General features: G+C 38.8%; 1 protein-coding gene and 1 long non-coding RNA gene across 7 annotated transcripts in view; one reads left to right on the forward strand and one right to left on the reverse strand.

Annotated features, from left to right (window-relative positions):
- Positions 1–13925, forward strand: part of LOC140914770 (uncharacterized) — a 74571-nt gene extending 60646 nt beyond the window's left edge. For 3 of the 6 annotated variants that reach the window (XR_012159977.1, XR_012159978.1, XR_012159979.1), the window contains 2 exons: positions 5128–5268; positions 8102–11457. This is a non-coding gene — a long non-coding RNA (uncharacterized LOC140914770). Of the gene's footprint in view, positions 1–5127; positions 5269–8101; positions 11458–12494 lie in introns of those variants that run through there. The other 3 variants (XR_012159982.1, XR_012159980.1, XR_012159981.1) reach the window with 3 other exon arrangements.
- The window catches only part of CCDC6 (coiled-coil domain containing 6), a 63760-nt gene that overhangs the window by 24364 nt on the left and 19599 nt on the right, over positions 1–19797 (reverse strand). The window contains exon 3 of the mRNA XM_073353393.2: positions 5791–5919. Within this exon, the coding sequence (XP_073209494.1) occupies positions 5791–5919 (129 nt within the window). The remainder of the gene's footprint in view (positions 1–5790; positions 5920–19797) is intronic.

Raw genomic sequence — 19797 nt, forward strand, 5'->3', positions numbered from 1 at the left:
ATAGTCTTGGCCGTCACAAAATCCTCTCGCAAGAAGTTCCAAAGGTTGACTGTGCATTGTGTGAAAAAATACTTCCTTTTGTTTGTTTTAAACCTGCTGCCCATTAATTTCATTTGGTGACCTGTAGTTCTTGTGCTATGAGAAGGAGTAAACACTTCCTTATTTACTTGCTCCACACCAGTCATGATTGTATAGACCTCTATCATATCCTCCCTTAATCGTCTCTTTTCCAAGCTGAAAAGTCCCAGTCTTATTAATAACTCCTCAGACGGAAGCCATTTCATACCCCTACTCACTTTTGTTGCCCTTTTCTCAACTTTTTCCGATTCCAATATATCTTTTTTGAGATGGAGTGACCACATCCGCACACAGTACTCAAGATGTAGGCGTACTTATGGATTTATACAGAGGCAATATGATATGTTCGGTCTTATTATCTATCCCTTTTTTAATGATTCCCAACATTCTCTTTGCTTTTTTGACTGCCACTGCACATTGAGTGAATGCTTTCAGAGAACTATCCACAATGACTCCAAGATCTCTTTCTTGAGTGGTAACAGCCAATTTAGACCCCATCGTTTTACATGTATAGTTGCAATTATGTTCTCCAATATGAGTTAGTTTGCATTTATCAACACTGTATTTCATCTGCCATTTTGTTGCCCAGTCACCTAGTTTTGAGAGATCCTTTTGTAGCTCTTCGCAGGCAGCTGTGTTCTGCACTAAGGAGCTTCCAAGTGGACTTCAAGCACAGACTAAAGTCAGTTGTGTCTACAAAATGAGTTTGGCAGGGACTAGTTACATTTTAATCTAAGGGCAAGGGGCTATGGCTACATGGTTAAGATCGTACACTACGCTCTGATTAATAGGAAAATTCCCACTGTCAGTGGAAATTTGCATAGACACAGGTGATAGAATATGGTCCTTAGGTTCTCACCAAACTTAGTTACATTCAGCATTCTATAATGAAAAAATGGTATTTTTAGGACCACAATAATTTCTGCACTTTGTTTTTCTGTGCCATATATCCTCCTTTCTTTGGTTTTCCACCTATATCCCCCTCAAAACTCCATATTTTGTGCGTATTGTTCTTTCTTCTCTATGCTTTTCCTTTGTCTCCTTTTTGAACTCTATTGAGTTGAACTATCTGCAGGACTTGAACTTACTGTTTCCCACAGCATCCCAACTCTACCTCTGGGCTTCATCCATCCCTTTTCTCCTTCACACCTTACCATATTGCTGGCCCCAAAGAGTAACCTTTCTTCTTAAGAATCAAATCCTGTTCTCTTTTTTTTCCAAGAACGAGGGCTAAAGGGACGGTTGTAGCCCTAGATTCTACTCTTAGCTAAAGTCCTACTTATCTCCCCAACTGCATCTCTTCTAGCTGCCCTCTGTGCTTTGCTCATTAGGGAAGCAGCTGAAAGAAGAAACAGTAAGAGGCCACAACTAGCATTGCAATCACAACAGCAGACTACAGTACGTGGATGGCAAACTGTGACAACCATCTCATCCTGTATCACTGCATCAACAATGGAGAAGCACATTACAGTTCATTTTAGCTAAAATATCCAGCTAATGAAATTGCCAGAGTTTCAAATTTAGCTGTTATGCTTCAGAGTGTGATGTCTCAATGAGAGTTAAAATCTCTCAGATCTGTTGTTTTCAGCTATCTGCCTTAAGACAAAGAACTACATCAGGTAAAAAATTCAGAAACACAAGAAAACAAATGTTTTTAAAACAAAATGCACTGCAGAATCATAACTGTCAGAATGGATTACTCCTGGAGTGGGTTGCCCTGGCCTGTGCCACAAAAACAGCACACTATAGTACTCAAATCTGGAAGAGATGAAGGCACTTCAAGTTCTGCACTAGAGATAGTGAACTTAGTCATGTGCAGAAGAAGACACAATGGGTCACCAATACTATCTGAGAATCTGTGACAGTGCTGGATCCCATAGAACCCCAACACAGCAAGCAATGTAGCCTCTGACGTTAACACATATTGTCTCCACAATAGTTTGAAACCATTCCTTAAAATCATCCTTCCTCCTCCTCAAGCATAACATCAACATCAAGATAGTCTTATTCAAATCCAGCACCAGGTCTGCCACACCTAGGTAACTCTGGGGAAATCATTCTCTCTCTGTGCCTTAAAATCCCTACCTGTATAATATTTCCCCTTTCTTGCCTTTTGACTGTTTCTTACCACATGCATATACAGGTTGTAGCACAAGGGGGTCACAATCTCAATTGGGGTCTCTAGGTATTAACATAACAGTAATAGAGGAGTTAAGTGTTGTTTCAATTCATCCCCTTAACTTTAAAAAAAAGTGTGTGTGGGGGGAGAGAAAGAGAAATAGTAAGAATGTGCTGTAGGGGGTTTAAAGGAACTTCGGATTTATTTTACCATACTGAAAAGAGAAAATTATATAAACAAAAACTTTAACACACCAAACTCATAGGAGCAAGAAAATTCAAAGACAAGATTGACCATCTATCCTTGACTCAAAACAACTTTGCACAGATATAAAATTAGTGCATTATACCAGGTACCTAAGTACAAGAAAACGGGAGGACAGCACAGTAACACCACAGTCCTTTTATCTTTGAACTTCCTTGTTTTTTGAACATTCTAACAAAAACCTACTTCTTGTATTTAAATTTGATTATTAAAGTTTTGTGTTCCACAATTTTATCAAGCTGTCTGCCCAAGATACAGTACCATCACAAATACTAATGAATTTACAGAGAGACAAGGTGAGTGAAGTAATGCCTGTTGGCAAGAGAGACGAGTTTTCAGGTTTACCAAGACTTCTGTATCAAGACCAGAACAGTTCTGTGTAAGCTTCAAAGCTTGTCTCTCTCAGCAATAGACATTAGCCCAATAATACACATTACCTCAACCACCTTGTCTCTCCAATATTCTGGGACCAAACAGCTCCAACACATCAGTGCAAATAGTGTCCGTAAATTTCTTGTATTTCAATTCTGTTTGTCTGCACTTTAGTTCTAAGTGGTCTCCACCACCACCTTGTGGCTAAGAGAGTTACTTCAGTTTAACGTTTGTTTCCAGATTGTGATGGTCATGATTTTGTCAGGTACTACATTCACCTAATTTTCTAATCCATATTTAAGTATCAGACAGAAAAACAGAATAATATTTAGTATATATAGTATTTGACATGTTCAAAGTGCAAAACAAAAGTAGGGGGCATAAAATCATGGTTAAAATAATTAAAATCCATGTTTACATTATAAAATGGGATGAAAGTAAAGAATTCTCATGTAATTAGAAAATCTGATTTAAATAAAAAATTTTTAATGTTCCATTTCTAAAGTGTATGTGTGATACTTTCATTAGTTTTCCAGTTACTAGTAGGAAAAACACATCTATGTAAATTCTGGAATTCTACTAGTCTCACATTTAAAATGCTCTTCTATGCTGAAAAAGACAAGTCTAGGGCCTTGTATTGTGAGGAGACCACAAATTCAAACAACTTGATTAGCAAATAGCCTGTGACATATTTGCAACCAACATACCCTTCCAATATGCTCCATTTCCATAAATAAAGAAAGTTGAAATCCTGTGGCCAGGCAATCCTTCATCAGGTTTTGCCTTTTGAAGTCAATGGCACGTGTACTCATAAGTCATTAGGTGCTTTTGAAAATCCCACAATTAGGTGCCTAAATATGGGTTGGAAAAGTCTGGCCTACCTTTATAAAAAGTTCACAGTAATTTTGTTAATATACTGAAAGTAGAAATAACTTTTCAGTGTAGAGCTTTTGGTTTTGAAGTGACAGCTTTACGCCACAAGAAGTTTAATAAGAACAGTTTTTGCTCCCTAATGATGCAATGTCCATGCTTAATTTTAAACAGAGAAAGTCCCACTGAAGTACAGTAAATGCGAATCAAGTACACCTGCTTAAGTATTTGCAAGATCAGGACTTCAATTTCCAGTATTTTGATTTTTGCCTCTAGCAGTGTTGTAAAATTCAAAAGATACCCTATCCATAAAAGAATTGTAAAAAATTTATAATTTAATTCATTAAAGTTTTCACCTAAAATTGCGACAGCACACATTTTCCAATTAGTTTTACAGAGCCTCAATTTAAATCAATTACAAAAAAATCAGATGATTTAAAAGTCACTCCATCCCAACATTACAAAGACAACTCCCAACTCATTTGAAATCATTTGCAATAGTATATAAAAATATCCCATAAATTGGATTACTAAAAATGAAAGTGATAATTCTCTATTTACAGTCTATTTATGTTTTGCATTTTGGGTATAATTTCTCTAACTTTGTTGACAGTTTCGTTACCTAGTATCATGTATGAACATAATGATATGCTTGCCCTTGCTCTGGGAGTCCTCATGTAGAGTCTTTCCAAGCCACTTTGGGAGTGTACAGCTTTTCAGTCTATTTCCCTGAATCCCTGCACAAAGCCAGGATGAAGCAGGAGTTTCTCCTGCTATACTGAACTATTCCCTGTGTGAAGCAGAGACCCCATTTTCCCTATCCACAGAGCAGGGGTGGGAAACACGTGTCAAGTGGGGGTAGCATATGCACTGTAAGAGACAGCATCTAATACGTGGTGAAGAGCAGCAGCTCGCACCAGCCCCATTACCAGTCTGTTTATGAGCCGAGAGGCTAAGTGCTAGACAGTGCTAGACACAGTATTAACACCTTTAAAAGGTGTGAGTGCTGGTGGAGAGAAGATGATGATTTTATTGTCATTTATATAGTCTATATTTCAATATTAATTTTAGGTTTCAGAGTAGCAGCCGTGTTAGTCTGTATTCGCAAAAAGAAAAGGAGTACTTGTGGCACCTTAGAGACTAACCAATTTATTTGAGCACAAGCTTTCATGATGCTGTTTTCTAAGTTACTTTTTCTAACGTTTCCCTCTACAATACAGAGATAGGACCATCCGGGTCTGGAGGGAAGTCATCCCTCCTTTCCAAAGTATTGCAAGGTGGCCCCTCAGGTGTGTATCACTCCTATGAGATAGGAAAGAAGCAGGATCATAAAGTAGATGCTGGAGCATTATATTGAGGTAAGTGGATTTGGAAATATGGGGAGTAACTTTCAACCAATAATTTTTTTCTGTGTGGTCTTTCAGTTGCATTAAGTGTGAGAGATACTGCTGAAGCAGTGGACAGACTGATGTGCAAACTTCTCCAGTAGAAGTACATACACTTAGGGGAACGATGTGGTGTTTGAGATGTGGCTACTGAACAACAAACATACATCTGTTTTTAAGGTAAAACCATGTGGGACTAAGCTATGTTTTACTCAGTTATTATTTTATCATTTTGTGCTTTCCCTTGCTTCACTGTAAACACCTGTGTATCGTTTCAAGGACTTGTATGTGGCTACAAGTGCGTACAGGTGAGCTAATATGTTATAATGGTGGTGGCAACACCAGTATTTCTCAGTGCCCAAAAGGCCAACGTACTTTACAAACCTTGTAACAGCCCTGTGAAGCACTATTATACAAATAGGCAGTCTGAAGCATAAGATTAAATAATTTACCATAAAGATCACAAAATTCTATCAGCTATTTCCTTTGAATATAACATTTTTTTCCTATTCCAAAACAGTAAAAAATTGAACAATGACCTCCAGCTAAATTATAGATTTTAAGAAATGGGTCAAATTTGGAGCCTAAAACATTTATGTATTTTTAAATCACTTTTTCCCCCAGTGGAAAAAAAAAAATCTGAACAGAAGTTGTTCTCTAGGATAAACACTTTATTTCAAAGAACAGAAAATAGATGTTTACCTGCTCCAAAGTGAGCTGCTTAGAAATAGTATCGTTTTCCAGTTTTTTAATTTTCTTCATCAGCTTGTTCACTTGAAACTCCTGTTCCTGCTCTAAATGCTGCTCCAGTTCAGCCTTCTCATGCTGTAGCTAAAAATTCAAGATACATATGAAAATATTTCAATGCAAAATTATAAAAGACTACAAAGCAGATTACACAGGACTATAAGCAACACCACATTTATTCTTTCTGGATATTAAAGTCTTCTCTACTAGCTATATTCAACTCTCATAGAAGATCTGAAAATGTACACCACACTTTTTAAGATCAACATTTTAAATTATGTTTAATATATAAAACAGATTAACATAGCATAAATTTCCAAATATTAGCAAAGACAAAAATCTTTCTTGCGTTAACCCCATCAAACGGAGTCAGCTCTTGGAGTCCTCTCCATCCAAAGTGCTCTGTGTTCACTGCCATGTCCTCTATCTCATCACGTCTTTCTTTATGACATCCCACAACTTCTTGAGTCAGCCTTTTTTTCATTGAATCTTGATCTGTTGGACTCTTAGCTGTCAGGACGGTACTTGACATAACCAAACCATTTGAGCCTGAATTCCATTTTTTTTGTTTATGGGCGTTACTTTGAACATTTCTAACACACACATTCCTTCTGGGGTCTTTCTTGCTTATCCCATTCATCCACCTCAACATTCACATTTCTCTGGAACAGATCATTCAGTCATCCTTCTTTGTTGCCCACATTAAAGCTGGATGGACTATTCTTTTATAGACTCTCAATCTTACTGGTATCTTCTTGTCACATACTACACCACTTATCTCTTTCCATTTGAGCCATGCATTTATTATCCTAGCTCTAAATTTCTTCCTCCATTTCCCCAGATTCTGGAACGCAGATACTTGAAACTTTACCTTTTCGATACAGTCTGCCCATCTAGTTTCAAGGATAATTCTTCATTGTTCACATTGTGAAAATTACATACCACCTACTCTTTTTCCTATACTTATTTTGAGGCCATGTCTGTTCAACACATCTCCCCTTTTTTCAAGATCCTTTTCTAGACCATCTTTTCCCTCACTGTATAGAACAATATCATCTGCAAACAGCATGCACCAAGTTGCCTCCTTCACTAAGTTCCTTGTAAGTGTATCCAGATGAGGATAAACAACAAAAGGCTCAATGCTGATCCCAGACCTTGTCCAATAGTTTGCCTGTTTCACCACTAAAAGTTTGACTATTGACATCGCCCCTACGTACAGGGCTTGAACAAGCAGCACAAATTTTTAATACCATTTTCTCTCTCATTCACCACCAGATCTCTTAAAATGCATGCACTTCTAACATTACAAGTTGTATGAAAATTGAGAAATGCTGTTATGTAGCAGAATATTGTTAAAACAGAGGTAACTTTCTAAGAAAAAACACAATTTGTAATTTCAATATCATAAGTATATTATTCTCTAGTCTTATACCTTCGTAGACCAGAATTTAAATCCTGCCTCTGATGGTCATATCTTCAAGCTCACCTTAAATACCTACCCAACACCACTCCCAAAAATATGGTATGACTAGAGTTTTCAGAAGAGGGAGTTAAGATTGTAACACGAGGGACCGGAGCAATAACAGAAATGCACATAAACCTTGCACAGCAGTGCCTAGCTCAAGGTAATGCAAGTTTTTCACTTATCAATTTAAAATTTGCTCTAATTTAAAAAAAAAATTGGACCCATTCTCTCATGAAAATTAATACCAAAGCCAGCTGCTGATAATCAGGTTAACTTTTAGCTAGTGAATTAATAACAATGAAGAGGTACATGACCAGCAAGTCTTAGGTCAGGTCTGCAATGAAATGTTATATTGGCATAATTACTTTAATCAAGATGTGAAAATAAACCCACATCCTTGACCAATGTAGCAATGCTCACATGGCTGCATCTACACCAGGGGTTCTGTCAATGGAAGAAGGCTTCCATGAATCTAGCTAATTTCATTTGGGGAGGTGATGTTCCTAGACCAACAGAAAACCCTTCTGTTGATCTAAAGTGAGTCTACATTACACTGCTGTTAATGTCAAGTGTGTGATTATGGACTGTTAACATCAGCAGCCTATCAGACAAATAAAATCAGAATGGTTGTTCAAAAACTAAACCTAACAAATGACATGAACTAGAAACATTTATTATTTAATCAAGTTTTGCTGCAACTGCATAATCTGGCTCATCACGTCACGGTTGCTAATGCTTGGGTGAGGAATCTGCATCAGAGGAAATGATGAGGCTCACTCACTTATGCTTTACCTATTGTAGGACCCATTAAATCCGATCCTAGCAGCGTGAGCACACTGCAGCCAAAGCACAAGGTTGTGCTGATCAGAACTCCAATGGCTCCATCTGATTTTCGGCAAAGCCAAACAGGAATGCTTTCTTTTCTACTTGACTCAAATATATGAAGCACATCAGAAAGCGGAGTACCTGAGGAGCACAGAAGAAAGCATTGCCCAAGTGAGAAACATTGGTAAGGACTTGCTGTGCTGGGTTCTGCAGGATTCTGACCTCTTTGGTGGGCTGTGAAGCAACTTCCTGGGGCTCTTCTCCTCTTTGTTCTTTTGATTCCACAAGACAAAGTATGGCAGAAAACTAGTGGTGGTACTTCCCCAGACACCAAACTCTCATGACAAACTGTGATGTCACCCTCAGATTGCACAGATCATCCCTCTCCTTTCTTACTTACTTTAATCAGCAGTGAAATAGTTAATAATGCTGATATTTCAATCTCGCTTTTCCCCAATAACAGCTGCAGGTTGGCATGGCTAAATCTCTCACTGACACAGAAAACATCCACTTAAGTAAACAGTGCATTAAGGGAAGGGTGGAGTATTTTCAGATCGACACTGTGCTTTTAATTATATGTGCAGCACTTAGGTATTTGTGATGGTTGCTTATAAATACACAGACAGCTGCGATTTGAAGAGAAGGGTAAAAAATATGCACTTGGTAACTGGAACTGTCAGCTACATAACATTGTCTCAAAGATGAAAATACTAAGTGGTGTAGTAAATGGGTGTTTTTAAAAGGCAGCAAGGTAAAAAGATGGGCAGGCTTGGGATAAATTTAAGACTGCAAACAATTTAGATGGCCAGACTGCTAAAAAGAAAGCTGTGCAGTGACAGAAAGCATCAGAAATGCTCCCAAAAGACAGTAGCAAATACAAAATTGATGTAGGTGTAAACAAAAAGTAGTCTACTGTCAACACCTTTGGTTTGTGTATTATACTTGGCTGACGATTCAGTGCAAAATTAAGTGAACAAAATTAATTTTTCCCTTTATTGTGATCCTGGTATCTTATGAGTTTCTTGAATTCAAATGCATTTTCCATTCAAATGCATATTTACATTTGACTCTTGTGGAAATAATTAGTCTTATTTCCTACAAATGCAGTTTCAGATAAACTGAAGAAAATCTAGATTTTTGTAGTCTGTCTAGTGTCTTCAACCACAGATATAATCTATGTGGATTTTTAAAAGATATTTCTGAAACTGAAGTTACACAGGCTTTGTTCCCAGATGCCATCAGGTAAATGATACACATTTTGTATGCAAACAATTATTTTATTTGCATCTTGGCATTAACATGACATTTGAGTAGGGTCAGCAGCTTGTTTTTACAAGATATAGTATTTTCAAAAGGACCAAGAAGAGTCAGATATCAAATCTATTTTTATTGCCCTTAGTTTGCCCAAATACACAAATTATGCCTATTCACTTGATGGTGTCCCTTTTAACATTATCCACAGGTCATCATGTGAGATGCACCAAATTTAGAACAACTAGCAAATAGTACAATATTGGTAAAGGATACTGACAAAGCAGAATCTCACTAAATTTTTAAATGTAGAGAGTCAAAAGGATAAATGAGTTTGTAAGTAAAAAAAACCTCAATTATCCCTTTGGGAAACCTGTTGCATGCAAGATTAATTTTCAAAATATATTCCATGGAATCTCAAAAGGTGTGACAAGTGCATGCAGGGAAAAACTTGCAACAACAAATCCTATACCAAACACATTTAATGGAGTTATGCAAACAAAGTTATCATAATTCTCAAATGAGTAGTTAATTTTAACAGAGTCCCTGAATCCTATGTTTCCAAACTTTTCAAAGATTTGGTTGGTCAGCAGAACCCGATCAAATAAAAGACAAATACAAGACATTTAATTTAAAACAAGGGCTGTAAAAATAGTTATTAGTGAAGTGGTTGTGTCACTAAAAGCCTTTTTTCAGATAATGAAGGATGTACTTCATTCCAAGATGTCTGCTGAGGTGGTATTTTATCTCATTGTGCAAATGCAGCATTTTACCAGCAGAACCAAATGCTGTGTTGCATAAAGCTAATTTAACACAGTGCTTCTACAAGCCCAATAAATAAGCATACAAATTTTACTGAAGGCTAATATCAACCATTTAAAAACATACATTAGCAAACCGGGCTATGTCATATGACAGCAGAAAGCACAGTCTAAGAAAGATAGGCATCCTGGGGAAGTTATCTGCTTCTCTTATTGTAAGTGCAAGTCAAGCGAGCAAGTAATAAAAATGTTTCAAAATCAATTTTATAACCGTTGAAAAACTAATGCAATTTTATTGTGTTTTATAACTGTAATGAATAATAGCATGCTGAATTGGGAAATTCTTATGAAACTACTAATGGGAGTTCGTGCTTTGGTAGTCAGCTTTCACATTTAAAATGTATTAGAAACATTCTAGGAGCTCTTTCCAGATGCCACTCAATGCAGTGTGTAAGTCCCTTCCAATCTAAAGAACATAGATTCAACAATGCAACCGTTCAGGTAACATGAAAAAAAAGTCACTCTGCCAACTGTTCGGCAATTGCATAATGTGGCAGCAATTATTTCTTGGCAGCAGAATAGTAATAGCTTGAAAAAATAAGAGGCCAAGAATTCTACCTTGGTTAGCAGAATATATCACAAGGCCTCCCTGTGACGTCTAAAAGTCTTTCATGTATGTCAGTTTATCTTAAATTTCTCAATTAACCAAAATTGCTTAGGAACACGTTAACTTTAATTTGAGAAAGTTCAACTCCAGGTCAGCTCAATGTTGAGATCAGAAAGAACGTTTTTGAGTCTTAACATTCCTATCATTTCAGATTAGGATGGGCACCCAAGATCAGGTGTTTATTGCCAAACAGAGAGAGGAGAGAATTACAAAAACTCAAGACTCTTTTTATGGACTTAATTGGAAGTCTGACAGCCTCCAATGGAAGTCCGATCCAAAACAGGATCACTGTCTGAGACAGAAAGGATTCTGTCTGAAGCACAGAAATCCCATATGGAAGAGGAAAGATGCCAGTTCACTATTTAGCGGTCTTTTTTCCTATTTTTACATCTTCTCATGACAACACTTCTCAGCCACATGTGTGCAGTATCCCTGAACAATTACACATGACCTTTGCTCCCTTACCTCACTCTGGAGATTGCAACAAGCCCAGCCTATACACTTCATATAGTAAGAAACTTAAAGCTGCTCTCAAACCAGAGATGGTGCATGTAGCTTAAAATAACATGTCCTATTTTTAAGTGTAATGAGCAATGAAGTCAATGACAGCTGGAAACCTGCCTATCAAAATTAACTAAACAAAATTCACTGTACATGATTGGTATTCATTTTTCTTATATAGAAAATAGGTTTTTGGCTTCAGTGGGAGTTGCTTGGTGCCCACCACTTTTGAATATCAGACATTGAGGAACCTAATTATGAACACTAGGATCCTATTTTTGAAAATCTTGGGCTATGGTAATGCAACATTACGGTTATACAATTCAAATAAAGATGGAAGTTACTTACCATAAAACTGGAGGTTCTTCGAGATGTGTGGTCCCTATCTGCATTCAACACATGGGATACACATGGGCATCATGCTCCTGTATCTGGAATGTTTTGTAGGCAGTGTCCATTGGCCCACATGTGTATGTAGATCTCCTTGTGCTCCAAACTGAGAGCATAAAATCTCTCTCCAGTTTCCCATTCTTAGCGCAGTTCAAACAATCCACAGCTGAAGGGACAGAAGATGGGTAGTGGAATACAGATAAGGACCACATGTCTTGAAGAACCTGCAGTTACAGCTAAGTAACCTTCATTTCCTCTGAGTGATGGCCGTTATATGTATTCAACACGTGGGAGATTCACACGCAATAAATCAGACAGGAATTGGGTGCACAGATGCAGAAGTGACAGCTGACTGTAGTACTGCTATCCTCAGAGCTGTATCCACAGTTGATGACTAGACCGGAGGGAAATGTCTCAAGAAAGTATGCAAAGAGTTCCAACTTGCCCTCTGGTGGAATGAGCCCTCACTCTCTCCAGAGTGGGAATATGAGCTAATTGGTTACAAAGGGTAATACAACCTGAGATCCATTCTGAAAGTCTCTGCATCAATGTGGCTTGACCCCTCATGATTGCTCTGCTTTGGAAACAAATAGTTAAGGAGTCTAACATCCTTCATTCTTTACAGATCAAAAGCCATAGCCCTTTAGACATCTAGAGAATGCAACTGTCTCTCTTTATCTGAAGCATGTGGTTTTGGAAAAATACTGTTAAATGGATTTTCTGACTCATATGAAACTTGGAACCTACTTTAGGAACAAATCTAAGATAGGTTTGTAATGGGACTTTTTCTTTATAAAAGGCAGTATATGGTGGGTCTGCCAGAGTGGCTCCGAGCTCACTAACTCCTCTGGCTGACATTCTGGCTACCAGAAAGGCCACCATCATGGATAGATGGGCCACAGAGCACGTGACCAGAGGTTCAAAGGTGAGTGACAATAAAACAAAAACTGAGATACTACTGAGATTCAAACCTCCCCATTGGTGGAAAGGACTGAGAATTCCCTTCAGAAATCTAATTGTGACAGAATGAGTGAATATTGTACAGTTATTCACCGGAGGATGGAAAGCACAGATTGGTGCTAAATGCAGTCACAGAAAACTGAGTGCAAGACCCAAAGACTTAAGGGTAAGTATATACTCTAAGATAGCAGGGATCCTGGCTGATTCCGGAGTCAACTCACACTGGTGAGCCCAAGGGGAGAAACACTTCTATTTTGCTAACAGCTTTTTGTCGTATTTTCTGCTTTGGTTAAGGATGGATTGTACCCTTTCAGAATGTGAGCATTCTACTTCTGATGCCCATTCAAATACCAGGATCTCAGTTGAAGCAGTCCCACACTGTAGTGCTTGAACCCACCCTTGTGCTGTATTAGAAGCTCCAGTAATGTGGGGATGTTCATGGGTAGGAGAACTGAGAGCATCAGCAGATCCATAAACCAGAACTCTCTCTGCCAGTTGGGTGCAATCAGGATGACTCAAGCTCTTTCTTGGTGGATCTTCTGCAGAACTTGTGGCATCACTGGGATGAGAGAAAAGGCATATAACAGGCAAACCTTCTGCAACATTGACAGGTCATCTCCCATAAAGCCCTTGCCCAGGATTGCTCTGGAGCAGTACCAAGGAAGTTTCCTGTTCTCCCACAAGTTGAAAAGGTCCCAGGCTGCTGTTCCCCATTCAGTCAAGATGTCATTGAGAACCAAACTGTGGATCTCCCATTCATTATTTGCAAAAAAGTCTGCTTGGGCATTCGACTAAGGAGTTGTATACTCCTGCTAAACAAACTGCTGATAGAGTTATGCAATGGCTGATGCAACAGTCCCAGGAAGTGACTGCCTCTATGCACAAGAGGGAAAGATTTCACTCCCCCCTGGTTGTTCATATAAAATATCATTGTCATGTGATCTTACATTATTTGGACATGTCTGGATCAGATGAATGGGGGGAGGGAGGTGTTGCAGGCATGACAAAGCGCAGGGAGTTCTAGTAAATTGATATGTATTCTGGACTCGCATAGGGTCCAGATGCCTTGTGGCATATGATCACCCATATGAACACCTCAACCCAAGAAGGAGGTGTCAGTAACCATGCTTGCTTCAGGGGTTGGTGTGAGGAAAGGGATCCCCACACCAACCTTCTCTCATTTTGTCCAGCAAATGAGAGAGTTAAACTTTGGGCAAAACTATCACCTTTCTGTGTACTCATCAGAGAAAGGCAACAAAACAGCAAGATGCCAGGCTTACAGGCTGTGAAGATGAAGTCTGGGAAACAGCACGATGTGTGCATGAGGCCAAGGAAAAGGCCTGCTTGACAAGGGTCCCATAGTGACCTGATATATGAGAACACTCATGGCCTGAAATCTCTTTAGATGTAGATACACTCTTGCTATAGTTGAGCCCACTGTCACCCCTATAAAATTTAGGAATCTTGTGGGAGGCAATGTGGACTTTTCATGAATGATGCAGACATCCACGGAAGGCAGAAGGCCGAGCTAGACACTGGTTGCCCGCTAGACTTCCTTGTAGCAACTTCCCATCAGAAGCCAGTCGCTGAGCTAAGTTAAGACTAAATCCCTGTCTTCTCATCTAAGCTGCCACTACTGAAAAAATCTTCGTAAAAAACCCTGGGTGCTATAGCTAGGCCAAAGGAAAGGACTCTGAATTGGTAATGCTCATAAATCAAAGAGGAACAAGGAAACTGCTGTAGGCTGGGTGGATATCAGTTAAAATATGCATCTTTCACACTGAGAGCCATGAATTATGTGTCTTCCTCTAACAAGGGAATTATTGATACTAAGGATATCATGTGGAATTTTACTTTCTGAATGAACCCATTCTGCTGTCTCAGATCAAGAAGGGACTTCCATCTCCCATCCTTCTTGGGAATCAAGAAGTAAGGGGAACAGAATCCCTTCACTTGATGTTGAGGTAGAACCTTCTCTATGGCTGCTCTTAGGAGATCTTGTCGTAGAATCTCCTCATGAAAATCAACTGGGAAAGGGGGGATTTGTGGAGAGGAGGTACCAGAAACTCATTCAGATAACGGCCATTAATAATCTCTAATATCCATTTGTCTGTAGTTCGAACCCTCCAGTTTTTGGCAAATTGTGTAAGGTGGGCTCCCAATGTCAGAGGAGGGGAATAAAGGGACATCAATAAAGGATACAGATCTCAACAGTGCCATAAAAAGAAGTTCTTCACCTCAGAGTTAGAGTATGACATGGGGGTGGATGTTGCAGAGATTGGGTTCTTATGTCTAAGCTCTCTGTCTCCTGCATGGTGACTCCTGAGGATGTTGGTGGTAAAACCACTAAGGAGGTAGTCTTGCCCTTTAACCCTGTCTATAGTGTTTTCTCTTCGGAGGAGAAGTACAAATACCCAGTGAGCAAAGCACTGTCCTTGAGACTTTGAGGGAGTGCAGAGACTCACCTGCCTTCTTGTGGAATAGATTAATAGTATCAAAGGGCAGATCTTGGATGGTACTTTCCCACCTCACTAGGAAAAGCTGAGGATTGTGACCGTTATTGTAGCCATCCTCCTCGCACTATCTACCACATCCACCACAGCTGGGAAGGAAGTTTTGACCACCAGTCTGCCCTCGTCCACTAAGGCCTCAAAGTGGGCTCTCTCTATCCTCCTCTGGGAGCTTGTCCTGGCATTAAAAAAATTATTATAACTAGTAACATCATATTTGGTCAAGAGGGCCTGATAATTTGAGATCCTGAACTGGAGGGAGGTGAAAGAAAAGACCATTCTCCCGAAAAGGTCAAGTTGCTTCTGTCTCTTATCAGAGGGAGTAGCCTTTGGGTGTTGCTGCTTGAACCTCTCTGTAGCTCAATATTGCCAGTAGGATGGATCAACTGGTGGTGGAGGATCCCATGGCACAAGGTACCACCCATCTTTTGACCGACTGTATTTGGTTGGAGGCTGGAACTCTGATTTTCTGGAGGTCCTGTCTTGTACCACCTCTGTCCGATGCTGCAAAGGCTCCTGAGGGGCCTCAGACTCATCTAAAAAGAAAGTCGATCCCTTATCTCCAGTGGAACTGACAGTACCGATGGCTGTGCCCCAAGGTTAGCAGGTGGGATGGGAGAACAACTCTGCCAAGCCACGATAGCCTCAGCCATCCCGGAATAGAGATGGTCTCAATAGGAGGGATGAATACTGATGGGGGGAGCAAATATGTTCTCTGAGATGTTCTAGGAGATTCCAACTTAGACCTGGTGGCGGCACAAAGGAACTGGAGAGAACTTTTATGCCTTTTGTTTGCTTCAGTGCAAGTGTGGGCCAACAGACACTGTTTACAAAAAATTCCCAGACACAGGCACACGGCGTGCATGTCTATCCCACATGTGATATACCCATAGGGACCATCAATTGAAGAACCACCAATAATTGCAAAAGTTAAGCTGCTATACAAGTGTTCATTTGACCATATTACAGACAAGCACTTCTATTCCCATTTCTTCTATGAAATGGAGAATTTGCTTTACAGTACCACAAATTTCTCTTCTCAGAAACAGTCATTCATATACATATGAATGGAAACTTCCGCTTTCATAAATGGAGGTAGATCAGAGCCATCAGTAACTGACAAGATTTCAGCCAAATAACGATCTGCAAAACTCATCAACTTTAAAATTAACCTCAGTTCATAACTACCTAAGAAAATTATATACAATTAGTGTATATTTTAGTACCAACTGCCCAAGTCCAAGATCACCACAGAAAAAGGGCAGGACAAGACATTTCAAAGAGGAAAAATTTATAATTCTGTAGGGTAGGCTCTTCAGGACAGGGACCATTTTCATGTTGTGCCTTATACACTGCTCAGCACATTACAGGTGGTTGGGGAAATGTGTTCCCGCACCTTTGTTTTCTCATTCCAGGGTATGTCTGGTAGTTTAGTATAGTAGTACATCTGGGATATAATCAAGCCATGACCTGTTCTGGGGGATAGGTTTGTACTAGACATACAACTAGACACACAAATAAAGGTTTGGTTTTTTTAGTTAAGTATTAGTGCTTTAAAACAGCAAAAAAGTTTCTACAAAGTATTGCGGAAGAACAAAAAGTATAAAACACAATCCTTTGTGAAAGTATGGAGAGAAGAACAAACGAGTGCTTCACATACTTCCTCCATTGAAGCATGTGCTTTTTCAGCATGAAGAATTATGTACCACAACACTTATGACCGGGTAAGTTTTCTGTGATCCAGCTAGATCTATGTCTTGCACTATACCATGAAAAATATTGTTTTTTCCTCTTTACATTCTGGTTGGTTGGCCAGAAACGATACATGGAACATCTGGTATCATTTGTCCTTCATAAGCACAATTTTATCACTATCGATATCAAGGGTAGAATAGATTCTCTCAGATCAACTGAGTTGGTACTAGGGAGGGGAGGACAACACCCTGTGATTTTTGAATTACTGAATGACTACTTTGACTGAAATATTAATGGGAGCTTTAGGACATAAGACTCATAGGACTGGAAGGGACCTCGAGAGGCCATCTAGTCCAGTCTCCTGCACTCATGGCAGGACTAAGTATTATCTAGTCATTAATCTTTTGGAGAACTACAGTACTATTTTTCAGTGAATAAGACAGTAAGCTCTAAAATCTTCTGATCTGACATTAGGGCCATCAGGAATTAATCTAGATTAGTTTCACTCTAGTCTTTGACAATCTCAATGGACTGAATGGGACTTGGGGCGGGAGGCCTCTGCAAACTAAAATTCAGACTTGAGGCCGAGTACTGGTGAATACAGTGTTGTCAGAATTTTACCTTTTTGGACCTAAATTCTATAACCAAATTAGTTACCGAAGGGGGCACATGGTGTCAGGTTATGGTGTGTTTTGTTTTGTTTTTTTACAAAATTGCCCACCATTTGATTTCAGGGAGCTCTATCCAGAGAGCATTCCCAACACTGTGGCTAGCAGAAAGGCAGTGCAGGCATGGTCTACATCAGCTCTATTCCCTCGTGACTGACCTACTGGGGGAATCCCTAGCTAAAGTTTGGCCAGCTTCTAGTTCCACTGGCCACCAGAGCAGCACAAAAAAACAAGAGAACTCAGTCCTAAGTATTATAGCTTAGGTTGTGAAGTGTACATTTGGTTCACCTTTGAAAGGTTAGTCATAACAGTTTTGTTTTACTGACTCTGCTAGTGATTTGAACTGCTCCTGCTCTTCCTTTTCCTAAGCAGTAGCAGAAGGAAATTGACAAGGATATTGGTTTCCCTCTGATGCTGCTAGTCAAAGCTATCAGTAACAGCCACGGCAGTGGAGCAGTTTCATCGGTTAGTCCTCTGACTCAGACGCTCAAGGTGTTTTTCAAGATCTGCAGGAGACCATCAGTCCCAAGGAAACTGAATAAAAATACTGAGTGTCTCTCTTTAGTGGCTTGCTCCTTTTGAATTAAGTTCCTGATTTTGCTAAACTTCTCTTTGGGACAGAATCTTTTTCCCTGTGCCAGTGTCTTTCAGGACTCCCAGATGAAAGTAACTGAAGGTGCATGACTGCTCTCTTTGTAGTATATTACTAAATCATGGTTTGCTACAACACTGACTATATGTACTTAACTCTTCTGACTTTCTGGAGCATGTAAATATGTTCAGTTTGCGACAGCTGTAGACAGGAAGTTTATTTTAATTTCTGTAATATGCATCTAATGTCACAATCGGTAAGTCTATACAACGCATACACTTTTAAAACAGAGGGACTGGAATACAGATCAAGCAGCTGAACTCTAAAACAGAAAGACAATTTTTATTTACAAATAAAATAAGAGATATAAATTAAAACTGGTACAGCAATTTGGCTGCTAAGGAAATTGTGGAGTCCCATGTGCATTAAGAGATTACATGGGTTTGAAGCCAATTCAGCCAATTAAATCAAGTTGCATTTTTCATTTAAGCTATTATATATGAGGTTTTATTCTGCTGTAGATGGTGGTGGATTTGGTTCAAGGCATCTCAGTTTTATATCAGAAATTGAAGTACTCTATTGACTGAAATAAATGCACTAGACCACCATGCTGTTTTCCAGAGCTACTGCACTAAAGATGTTCCAGTGTGTTTTACTATAAGGAAAATTACATATTACGCTGACAAGAAAAGAATACTTAATACCCCTCCTTCCATTCCACCAAAAATGTTGCTATATTCTTCATAGAAAAGGATAATTCTGAAAGTTTATATTTGTGAATTAGACTAAATTAGTATAAATCCTGAAAAACAGTGGGAAGAAATAGTATGCACACAAACTATAGAGAACCTTAACTCCTGACATTTATATTAATGAATGAAGTAAGGGACAACCAATAAGTGGCAGTCACCCATTAATTATCCCATCTCCCAATACTGAAGGTTCCAGAGGAGATTAGCCATAGTGTAGTTTACAACAATATATTCTTCACTGTCCTATAGAATTAAATATGCCTTAAGGTTACAGTTATAGAATGTTAAAAATGCTTAGAATATGCAGAAATAAGTTTCTTTAATTTTAACACTATTAAACTTCATGTGCAAGTTGTGTTGATGAAATACTAGTAAAGTACATATTATAAGTGTTAATAGAAGAAGAGGCTATAAGTTACTAAAAATATCAAACTAACATATTTAAAAAAAATGTGGATAACGTTTCCTGGCCAAGTTTCAAGTGCTGCTACCCATCTTAACATAAGCACTCTAATTATCTGGGTCACATATGCAGAGTTAATTTAAAATCAAATCCTGCAAATAAGATTCTTCACCTGTCTTACTAACAAAAGCTTAGAGTATTAGAACTCAAAGAATTCTTAAAATCCAATTTACTTTTCTATCTCAGTACAGAGACTGAAAATCAACGTAATTGCTTCACTTTTAATCAAGTTCTCAGTCTACAAAACCTGAGTTCAAACACCAGGGAAATGTTTGTTTAAAAAAAACCCACCTTTCTATTGAGATTTTCAAAAAAAAGAAGAGAGATTTGTTTTTTCCTCCATGAAGTTTTAGTTTTGAGCTATAGGTAAGCTAACCACATCCCTTTTACTGAAAATATGGTAACGAACAAAGTTTAAACTCGCCTCTTGAAGCTTGTCCTTTGGGGTCTGTGAGGATAAAT

Source organism: Lepidochelys kempii, chromosome 7 (genome assembly GCF_965140285.1).
Source record: "Lepidochelys kempii isolate rLepKem1 chromosome 7, rLepKem1.hap1, whole genome shotgun sequence".
NCBI lineage: Eukaryota > Metazoa > Chordata > Testudines > Cheloniidae > Lepidochelys > Lepidochelys kempii.